The sequence below is a fragment of the Pyxicephalus adspersus genome, chromosome 2 (genome assembly GCF_032062135.1).
Source record: "Pyxicephalus adspersus chromosome 2, UCB_Pads_2.0, whole genome shotgun sequence".
In the NCBI taxonomy this organism is placed as follows: domain Eukaryota; kingdom Metazoa; phylum Chordata; class Amphibia; order Anura; family Pyxicephalidae; genus Pyxicephalus; species Pyxicephalus adspersus.
In genome coordinates this window covers 40904112-40916276 of record NC_092859.1, presented here as the reverse complement: position 1 = coordinate 40916276, position 12165 = coordinate 40904112, and the positions used below count along the sequence as shown (strand labels likewise).

General features: G+C 36.8%; 1 protein-coding gene across 1 annotated transcript in view; it reads left to right on the top strand.

Annotated features, from left to right (window-relative positions):
* Positions 1-12165, top strand: part of SLC6A7 (solute carrier family 6 member 7) — a 62486-nt gene that overhangs the window by 29560 nt on the left and 20761 nt on the right. Inside the window, exons 7-8 of the mRNA XM_072400561.1 lie at positions 178-281; positions 1812-1936. Coding sequence (XP_072256662.1) covers positions 178-281; positions 1812-1936 — 229 coding nt within the window. The remainder of the gene's footprint in view (positions 1-177; positions 282-1811; positions 1937-12165) is intronic.

Sequence of the window (12165 nt, the reverse complement as noted above, 5' to 3'; positions counted from 1 at the left end):
TTCATCAAACTTCAGCCTAATTAAATTAACTGGACCGCAACTTTAAGATGGCATTTTAATGATTTATTTTTGCTATATATTATGTTTCAGATATCAAGAATGTATTCACACAGACATGTAACTGATGACTCTTTTACATATAGCTTGGATCCTCTGCTTTGTTTTGTATAATTATAGGTATGGATTGAAGCTGCACTTCAGATCTTTTATTCCCTCGGAGTTGGATTTGGTGGTCTACTAACTTTTGCATCATACAACACTTTCCATCAAAACATTTACAGGTGGGTAAAGCTGTTTTATTTGTACATATGCTCAGCCTGCATTTCAGATATTTCAGATATAAAGAATGCAGCAAATAATGAATTACTTACCCCATGAGAACTAGACCAGAATGTGTCAGAGTTAACAGTGTATTTTTTACTAAATCCTCTGAGGACGCCTGTAATGTATTCAGTTGTGCCTCTAACGAGCCAGTGTAGTTTTTCACCGCATAAATCACTAGCCTTGGAAAATGATAAATGTACTTGTGTTCTTGAAGTTAAGTTTAAAGTGTATTTATTTTTTAAATTGTGGGGAGAGTAGTTAAGGGTTAAAACCCCTGACAGGTGCTTTTTTTTCTAACTATGTATCATTCTGGAAATTTTCCTTCACTTCCAGTTTCAGAGGTGCAACATGAAGTTAAAGAAGTGTAACTCCCTTGTTACACAATTCTCTCCAGGACCAGACACTCCATTTGAATTTCCTTTTAAATTATTCATGATAACAATGGTCACAAGTACAAATAGAGAATAAATCTGCCCAAATGGAGCACAAACATTATAAAATAGGACCCTTCCCCCATTCTATCCAAAATTGGAAAGCAAAAAGCTTTGCCTAGAGGTACAGTTTAGGTATAAATCCGGGATTAAATTTGAAGTCAACTTTTACCCAAATTTACACATTTTTTGGGATTTAAAAAAATGTGTGAATTAACTTTTACTTGCAATTCGTGTAGTTTTAATTAAATCCTATGTAAAAAAAAAGGTTGTACTTTTGAGGGGTAGGTGAATCTGGAGTAAAAAAAATGAATAAATTGACTCCAAAGAAACAAATTTAGTTAAAAAGCTAACTGGTCCACTGACGCTAAGAAAGCGGAAAAATTCGCACAGACCTGGTACCACTGGATCCACTTTATCACTACTGAGGAATATTGCCATTTGTTACGACCACCCCCCTCCCCCAGATACCTAAGTATACTGGGATGGATGCCTAATTGCATTCTGCCACTGTTTCAGAGATGTGATTGATTCTGGGTCAATGCAATGCCCACTTTAAACCCTTCCTTCCTCCCTTTTTCCCTTTCTTTTTTTTTTTATTCTTAACTCCTTTTTTTTTAATTAGTTAATTTGTTTGTTCTTTTATTTTTATTTTCCTATAAAAATGTTTTTTTACAACCTTAAGATATCATGGTTCCTGCTACTGATACAGCACAACTGGTTGGTTACAATGTTTGTATTCCTATGCGGTTATCTGTTAAGCCACAAGCTTGAAGATATGTATTGTTAGAACCTAACCTTGCTGTATGTTCTTTTTTTGAACTGTATGTTATGATCACTTTATTTTCTTTTCTCTGTATGTACCTTGATATCTTTTAATAAAAATAATAATAAAAAAAAAAAGTAACTGGAATTAAGTATAAATTAATGTTTTGGCCTCCTTCTGTCTAAGAAAAAGCTCCTTGTCATTTAGGATTTTTTCTTCTTTCTGAATTAAAGTAATCGTTTTTGTCTTTGTACTAGTTTTTGTTCAGCTGTTCTTTTTTTTTATTGCAGGGACACGTTTATCGTTACTCTTGGGAATGCTTTTACCAGTATTCTAGCAGGGTTTGCTATCTTCTCTGTGTTGGGTTACATGTCGCAGGAGCTAGGAGTTCCAGTTGATCAAGTGGCTAAAGCAGGTTAGAACAGAATTTTAGGTAACTTTTTTGTGTATTTTATGGGTATATTCTGAAATGAAGTGCTTTCTCTGTATTCTGTATTCACCTCTCCTATCACAATGTTCGCCCATTGGAACAGTGTAATTTTGGTATTTAGGAATATTGTACCTGTGTTTTCAGTGTTTTGGGGATTTAGAAAATTATTAGGCCAAGCACAAAATAGGCTGCAGAACTACTCATGTACCAGCTATTAGATTTTACAGGGCATGTTTTTACTTAATTTATTGTTTTAGATTTTTGTAAATGACAAAATATATAGGGTGCCAGAATTAAGAACCAACCAGAAGGAAATAGGGATCTAATAGATTTTACATTCTGGACACAGGAAAAGACTTAAACACCTAAAACTACTATGTTTCTATTGTGTGCAATACACAACACTCCAACCACATTATTGACTACCCCAATGATGGAGAAGGGTACACAATCTCTCATTTGAGGACCTTAAGAGGTGTGTAACAAAAGAAAAACCTAAATACCTCTATATTAATCCTTTTCACTAAACAGAAAGCAGTGACTGTTTATTTCCTGTAACATTTATTGGGATTGTACAAGGCATTATTTCTTATTTAATTTACCTTGGTAAATATAGAACATTAGCTAAAGCACACTGGATAGCACATTCAGAGTCATATATTAACAAGCAACATTTTACCTAATATTATAATTACCTTGTATTTATATAGCACCAGCATATTATACATTACTTTTCAAGGTCTGCAGTCATGTCACTAACTGTCCTTCAGGGGGGATTGCAATCTACCATAGTCATATTTTACTAACTTCCAGGGCCATACATTGAGTCCAGTTAATGTAACTGCATGTGTTGGAAGGAAACCAGTGTGCCTGGTGCAAACCCACACACACAGCTTGCATATAGGGTCCTGACTGAGATTCAGACCTAGGACTGGCACCCCTGTGCTGCAAAGAAGAGTGCTGGTCACTGGATAAAATGTGCCAACTGTGTAAAACCTATCACAGATGCTCAAAATGTCAGTTAAAGCCACTTTGAAAATTGAAGATTACTTTGCCCTTTTCTTCCAGCCTTTTAGCTTGGAAGTCACACAAATAGGTGCTCTGTACGAATTATCTACCAATGAGAAGGTTGTGTTGGTGGGGGTGCATCTTCCGCCAGTTTAGCCAGCAGAATATAGAATCTGATGTAGTTTTTGCAGTTCTTTACCCTGTGCTGTAAAGTGTAAAATGATCACCTACTGTAAATATTGATTTAGAACAACTCTCCTTTCCTCCCTCTGTCCTGTTCACACAGTTGACTATAGAGTGATCAGCTACTGCTGGCCTGTATTTTTAAAAAGTGAACGTGCACAATCGTACCATTTGTACCACTTTTGTACCATATTATAACATAATATTTAACTTGTATGTAAACATATTACCCATTTATATAATTAATAATAAACCGCATTGTAGCTTTCATTTCCTTACCCGATGTTCAGGAAAATAAAAGGAAAGATTGTAATTTGTTTGTATGAGCAGCACATATTTAGGAATAATACTTCCTTCAGACGTTTTGATAAAGGAACACAATTGTGTCTTAATATTATAGAAGAATCTACAATTGTGTATTACCTTGCCTGCAGGCTGCACCGAGGAACAATAAATCAAACATTTCACTGTGTTTAATAGCTGTGCTTATTCTCTGCTTGACCATTTCATACTGCTTCTATTCATGTACAGAAAAAGTATATTTCTATTAACTGCAAGAATATACAGTATGATTAATACAAAATCTATTAATGGTATAGGGTTGAAACTGTAACATCCACATGCAGCCTTTGAAGAACAAAACATGCACTTGCTGTGAAGCAGGACAATGCATTTCCTGGCTTTAAACTAAGGCTAAACCCTCATTATTTATCATTTTAAAAAGGAAAAAATGTTTAAAATAAAATAATGGACATTCATGAGCGCAGCTACACTGTATTTTCAAATGTCACATCGTGTGAACATATACCTTTTCCATAAGATTATTAGTACCGCACCACTTTTTGTTGTGCAAATGTCTGTCAAATGAACTAAATTATATTAGAATTAACACACCGATCTGTCACATTAACACCACTTTATTAAGTGCATATATCTGAAAACAACTTCTTAAATTCTTTACTTTGCAAATAATGGCAAGCAAGAAAATCTGTGGCAAACCTAGCACATTTTTGTGATAAAAAGGCAATAACAGCACCCTCTGAGACTTAAACTATCAAAAAAGGGAAAGGTGCAGAAGGATATGGAAACATAGAAACACACACTGGAAGCCTTCAGCTGCCAGTAGTAAAGGGATGTTTGGGCGGCTGATGTGTTGCTATACCTTTAAGGTTAAAAGTATGTGTCCTTTAGGGTTGTAGGGTTGGTTGGAGGAACTATTGTATATCACTGGATGGGTAAGCAGGAAAACTGAGCCTACCAAATATGTCAAAATCTGAAGGATCTTCACTTTCTCTTTACTACTGCAGAGTTTTTTTTCCATTTGCAGGGAACAGTTTATTTATGTTAGTCACTTTCCCACCCTGATATTCAAATGTTTTGAGTAGTAACTTGTTACAGTGTTTCACCTAAGCTGCAACTAACAGTGTCCCCATACTCTACAATATTATATTTTTTTCTGAATTGATTTGTGAATGAATTAAAGTTTTGCATTTAAAGGAATACTGCCAGTTTACTTGGGGTAATTCTATTGCTGATGTAAATTTTGGCCTGTTAAATTCCAAAGAAAATAACCCCTCTCTTAGCTCACATGTTTATCCACAATTTAAAAAAAAACTTTCTGCTTTCAGATCATTCTGACCCATCTGGCTGTCCTAAAATATCTCTGGCCAGCATCAGAGCATATTTATTCTTTGACATTCCCATGGAGAATCCCACTAATTTTTTTCTGTTTTTGTGCCTTTAATATCTCAGAGAATCAGACTAGGATTAAGTTAATTCTTTCCACTTTTAGACTTTGCTGCTGAAGCTGCCTGCAGGGAGCACATCGACGCTCACTCCTGTAGAGAAGAATCATTATGTAATTAATGTCATTTAGCTCATTTTTTATGACTGTCAATTCAGACAGCGATAGTCATGCTGTTACATGGAAGATACGCGCAGTTCTCTCTAGCTGCCGGGTAAAGAATTGGAAATCCATTAAAACTCTAAAAGGAATTTAAATGATATCAGTGTTCTATCACCAAGCCATAAAAACTGAGCTTTAGGACATAGTGTTTGTCATGAATTGAACTCAGGCCCACAAGAAAGCAAACAATGAAAGTTATACTTTCTTGATTTAACCCATCTTTTCTCAACTTTTCCAACATGGGGGACCCTTTTAAGGTCTTAAGGAACCCCTTCTATAATCATAGCATCATAGTGTCACTTAAACTGACCTGAGAGTCACAAATTGCTCAAAAAACTCCTAGCAACCTTTGAAGAAATCCTAAAGTTCCATGGAACTCTGGTTGAGGAACTGTAATTTACCCTATAAAGAGAAAGCTCAAACATAAGTGTTCATACAGCTTTGACAGGGAGGTGACTAGGCCATGTGGCTTCTAGAGCAGTGTCTTTTTCCTAACCTAGCTGTAGAATTCCTGTCCAGTGTTCCTGTACCTTCAATCAAGTGCTGGTATTTGATAATGGTCTCACTGGTGGCATAGTCCTCTTTAGGCTCACAACAAATATCTGGAATTCATAAATTTTTTTTTGAAATTGTATGTTTATTAAGAATTTTTGGTTAAGGTACATAAAGAAAAATTACAATAAAAACAAAAGAAAAAAAAAGGGGGGAAGTTACACAAAGGGAAGTTAAGAATCAGTAACAATATTGTATCGCATGTGAATAATGAACAATCTATAATCCAAACCTGAGCTGGAATTCATAAATTTTGTGAACAATAGTACATGTTGACTCTTTCAGTGTCTGGCCTCCCATGCCATTCGTGTTCCCTGTCAATTGAATGCTTTTTAGTTACATTGTCCCCACAGTTGCTGGGGACCCATGGGACAATGTCCCAAATAAATATAAAAATGGTAAAACACATGATTTTGTCCAAAATTAACATTAAAATATAGATGTGAAATTGACGATTTTTAAATGTAGGCTATTGCCAACCGCCCACCTTGTATGTTTATTGTAAAGCTCCTGAACATAGTATTGTCACCAAAATTGCTGGGGAGGTTTGGGTTTAGGGGTTCCAATAGGAGCATTTTTCAAACAATTTTCCCTAAACCTAAACAAACCACAAAAAAGATTATCCTATTGAATACAATATGTTATCTCACAGTAAATGTTATCTCACAGTAAATATGGTGAGTGAATCCTAGCTTTTTTGAGGAATAGTTTAAAGAAATTTTGGAAGAATAAATGAAGGAAGCAAAGGAAACTGGAGCAATGGGTAAAAGTGAACCTGACAGGGAAAACGAATAAAATGAGTGAAAAAATAATTGAATCTACTGACGAAAATTATTAAATACACTCCTAGTGTCTGTTCATGTTACAGTTGTATTGTTCGATTTTTCAAATGTTTCAATTAAATATAAGTTGGTCATAAATTAAATAGTTTCATTCCATTCTAGTGATCTGATGTACATTCTTTAGGTGTTCCTTTAGAAGGTGATAGGTTAAAGGCCTCATAATTGTCTGTTAACATCAGAAGCTCTTTCTATCACACAGATAAACTGGGGAACAATTTTGAACACATTTTTTTACTTGAATTTTAAGCTTATTTGCACTAAAATAGGTATGTTGATTCTGAAAGTGCAGTTAGTTTTCTTCTATCACGCCAGGTTTTTTCTCTACCGCTTATATTAATGCGATTACTGTAGCATCGATTTGTATAGGCTATTCATTTACACACAAGACAGTGTGGTCAGAGGGTGTGCGCTGCTCTACGTACACGTATTTCCTGTCTTTCAGATCATGTATTGCTCTGCAGTTTCTCGTCGTAAGTGTCTAAACAACCCTGATTCATTTTTATATATCTGTGGCAGTTTCACCATTCCCAGTCAAAGGGCGAACATCTGCACATTTGTAGAGGAAGCCTATTTGGCATATTTCAAAGTTAAACTTGGTGATCAAGATAAGTCTTGGCCCCCTCATAGGGTGTGCAAACAGTGTGTCGAGGGTTTACCAATGTGGAAAAAGGAAACACGTCATTACAGTGACTGTTACTTTTGTATAGTGATAACTTCAGGATATAACAAGAAAAATAAATGTAACATGTAGTATCCTAGTCTATCATTGGGTATACGCCCAGTGGCTCATTCAGATAAAATCTCAGTGCCAGTTTTCAATACACTACCCTCTCTTGAAGAACATGATTATGGTGATGAATTAGGTGACAACAATGATGGAGAGTTTGAAATTGAAGAGGACTCTGTTTGTAAGGGATTTTATCAGCATGAGTTGAGTGATTTGGTACGTGATTTGGGACTATTGAAGAAGGTTTCAGAACTCCTAGCATCAAGACTGCGAGAGAAAAACTTACTTGAAAAAGGAACAAAGATATTGTACTTTCGAACCAGAGAAATTGCATTTCTGCAGTACTTTATAACTGACAGTGGCATTGTGTATTGCCATAAAATACCTGGTCTAATCGAGGAATTGGGAATTCCAATCTATAACTCAACTGAATGGCGACTATTTATCGATAGCTCAAAGAGGAGCCTAAAGTGTGTCTTCCTTCACAATGGCAATATATTTGAGTCAGTCTCAATTGGCCATTCAGTTTCTCATTGCGAAGAATATGCAGACAGACATAAAGAGAGTCATTGAGTTGCAATATCACCAACACAATTGGGTCATCACTGTTGACATTAAAATGGCATGCTTCCTTCTTGGTCAACAACGCAGATACACCATGTATCCCTGTTATCTGTGCATGTGGGACAGCAGAGCTTGGGAGAGGCATTGGGTGGAAAGGAATTGGCCTCCAAGATCTGCTCTAAAAATAGTTGATCCAAACATTCTACATGAGCAGCTTGTTGGTAGAAAGAGTATTATATTCCTACCTCTGAAACTGGGTCTGATAAAGCAGTTACCTCATTTTGGCATTTCCTAGCCTGTCATTTGAAAAAATAAAGGCCGGTGTGTTTGATGGTCCACAGATTTGGCAGCTCATCAAAGATGAACATTTCATCAGGACAATGTAAGAAGTTGAAAATAATGCTTGGTTATCTTTCAAAGCCTTTGTCAAGGACTTTCTTGGAAACACATGAGCAAATATTTACACAGAAATTGTCCAGAAATTCTTGGAGAGCTACAAAATGCTTGGTTGCAATATGAGCATCAAGGTGCATTTTCTGCATAGCCATCTTTCTAACTTCCTGGAAAACCTTGATGCAGTCAGTGATGAGCAAGGTGAACGATTCCACCAAGATTTGACGGTCATGGAAGGACGCTATCAGGGTAGATGGGATGTACATATGATGGCTGACTATTGTTGGAGCATCCGACGGGATTGTCTTGAACACTCCAGGAAAAGCTATAAGTGTAAAATGTTTTACTGTAAAAAAATGTCAGAGTAACAAATCCTTTGTATGAACAAAAGAAACCTAAATAAACAGTACATTCAAGTTATTATTTCATTATTTTTTCATTGTATGCAAAATTTGTATGTTTTTTGACAAAAATGGGGGGTACCCTGTATCACAAAAACTGGATGTGATAGCAAAAAACTAGTGTCATTTCTGGATTCACCACCCAAAAAAAAGTAAAAAAAAAACAAGTGTAGGATCTAACTCAACAAAAAATGTGTTCCCCAGTGTTATTTAACTTTCTTCTTTGAAAATACAAAAGGATGGTGTTAACCAGACACCACTTTATTCCACTGGCTGAGCTGAACAAGATAAACCAATGTTTTACTGCCAGTCAGCCTTGAGAATGCATCTGCTGTTGCTAGCCTTGGAAAAATCAGTTTGTGTGTGAAATTCTTTATGACTTCTGTATGTTTATTGCAGGTTAAAAAAAATAGGTTTTACCTGATCAGAATATTTCCAGTTGTTTGCTATTGGGTTTTAAAGTGTTTGCTATTTTGATTTTAGTTCTTTTTTGTGTCCTCTCTAAGTTTAAGGTCAACAAAACAGGCACTGAATAGACTTCCATTGAAGAATTCCATTAAAGTCCAGGGTGCAGGTTCCCACGCTCCCTGGGTTGATAAGTACAGCCTGGGGAGCATGGGAACCTGCGTTCACAGTTGATTGGAGGCACCCGAGTGCCTCCAATCAGCTGCGACTGCAGGTGAACTCCAGATGAACTCTCAATCTGGGTACATCTGGGTACAGTTCCCACGATCACCGGGCTGATAAGTACAGCCCGGTGACAGTGGGAAGCGCTGTCACAGCTGATTGGAGGCACGTGAGTGCTTCCAATCAGCTATGACTGCAGGCGAACACTTAATCGAGTTACTCCATTGAGAGTTCATCTGAGTTCAGTTCCCACGGTCAACGGGCTGAGAGTTTGCCTGCAGTCACAGCTGATTGGGAGCACTCGCAAGCCTCCAATCGGCTGTGACCGCAAGTTGTCAGCTGTGACTGCAGGCAAACTCTCGATGGACTTTCTACATTGAGAGTTAATCTGAATTCAGCGAGAACACAACCTCATGGCGAATCACAAGGCCCGATTCACTGCGTGATCGAAATTAAAAATTTCACTCACTCATCCCTAGTGACAGCAGCAGGAAGGAATAAGCACTGTACAGACAGACAGCTATCTGTTTTGTCCAGAGAGAAGAAAGGAGAGTGAGCAGGAGGCATGCCGCTGCGTTGTCCCTATTTAAAAACAATAGCTGTCGTTTCTGTCAGTCGTTTAGTGATATGGCACCATGAATCACTAAATGATGTCAGGGGACAGCTGTACGAACATTAGATGAGAATCTAGCTTTTGTACACAGCCTTATGTGACTTAATTAAACATATTAGCAGTTGTGCATCTACTAAAATCCAGAAATGCAAAGCCTTAAAGTGTGTTAACTCTGTACTGCATTGTCAGCTACACATGAAAATGCTTATCGTGGGATAAGTAGCAACATAAAAAAATATTTATGCTGCTGGGTGAAGATAGTCTTCATAGTTTGTACAAATACAAAATTTAAGAGTTATATATGATAGCAACAACCCCTAATTTAAAACTTTCTAAGGATTTATTTCACATTTGAAAGATATAATCTTTCTGTCTACAGGACAAGAAGTAGAGGAAAAACTTTGTAATGAGATAAACAAAACTGGCAGGTATTCCAACCTTCTTTTTTTCAAAATTCTTCTAAAAAAGAAGAAAAGTTTTACTTACAATATACTTGATTCCCTATATTCATTTGGAGTTGATTGAGCTGATTTAATTACAGTTATTCTTATTTTTATTTTGTACATTTTCTTAATTCTGTAAATGTTTAAATATGTAAAAAAATGATATACTTCTGTATAGAAATGATGATATACTGAATTACCCTGAACACCTGCAATAAAAGGATAGTAGAGGTATTACTTGGTAAAAAGTGTTTGTGCAAATAATATCTTACTGCTTATTTATTACTGTGACTTCTATTTGGCTTTAAATAATCCAATACAGTGATCCCCTGATGATGAATGGATAAGACCTACTCAGTATGCTTTCTTTATTTTTATAATGGTCGCCTTTAGGCTCTAATCTTTCATTATTTACTTTTCCTGCTGTAACTGTCTACATCCCACACGGAATGCCTGTTGTTGTACATATTCTGCTAGCCAGATGGTGCCTTTCTTTTTCATCCTGAATCTGTTGGGATTGGATTCTGTTGGCAGCTACTTTCTATCTATTCTTCTAATTCTGCCTTTGCTCTAATTATGTTGGGTTTCACATGTTTTTTTATGATCAGAGTGCTGCCAGAAATTTGTTGTCTTTGTAATTAGGTAAACCATTGAGGAGACCTGGTTTGTAATGCTTACAATAAAAAGACAATGTATACCTTCCAACAAGGACGATGTTTGGATGTGCTATCTGTACTATCACACAGGGCTCATCACTCCTGCCTTATGAGGAAATAAGGTTTTGTCAGTTTTCTGGTTGTCAACACAAGACAAGGAGGCAGGAGCAGCATGGGCCATGAAATGAAAAACAGCACAGACTGCGGTAGGATGGCTGGAGATACATGGGCAACTACATACTACTGACTCTTAAGGTTGCATACTCTGACCTCTTACTGACCACTGACCCCCTGAACTCTTAAGTTACATAATATGTACATACAATGTTACTACTAGTACGGACTTCTGCACTTCAGTCAGGTAATCAGTTGGGTCTTCACTTCTGAGGTTCAAGGTATCCAAATTGGATCACATTGACTATCATGACCAAGCACTACCTGTGGGTGTTGATAATGAAGAGATCTGACTGCAGTTTTCTGAAAAAAAAGCAATCTCCCATTTTTCCTACATTCCATTTTAGTGCTGCTTCTTGCTTGTCTGCCATGACTAATCAAGCTGCAACCCTTACCAGATAGATTTCTGCTCCAACTTTTACCAGGATTTCTGTTGCCAACAAGAAATGGTTTTTATAAGCAGTATGTAAATATAATATATCAAGTGACTTCTACTATGGAAAACGGTCTGACTTTCAATTTTTGTAGCTTGGATTAAAGAGGGTGGCTACTCAGTAATGATCAGCGTTTTTGATCCAACCTGTGCAAAACCTTTTTCCTTTGGCAGGACCGTTTGTTCTGTGATGCTCTGTGGAGCTTTGTTGATACAGAAGTTTTTGTGGTTGAGAATTTGGAGGTGACATGCCTGGAAAAGGAAGAAGATGAGGAGAAGGTGGTAAAGGCAAAAATGTGAGCAGATTTTGAAAAGTTTTGTACATCACAAACTGAGGTGTATCCCATTTTGATGCCAAGCTATCTAGCCCATAAAGTGTCCCATAAAGGATACATACCAGCCCTGCTCATGCTGTATCCATGGTCAGGTTCAGCCTTCCACAAACCGTGTCTTGCAGTAATGGGGACATGTTATTTGACACAAGAACTTTATGAACGGCACCCTCCTAGCCCCACCTACCATCCATCATCATTGTTTTCATGGGTGTTCCTCGACAATTTATTCTAACTCTTATTTCTGAAGTGCTGCATTGAATTTTAGCTGTGTTTGAAATATTTCCCCTTGACTAATTAGCCAAATGACAGATTTACTCGACTGAGCTAAACAGAGCCAACAAATATGATAATTTCTAT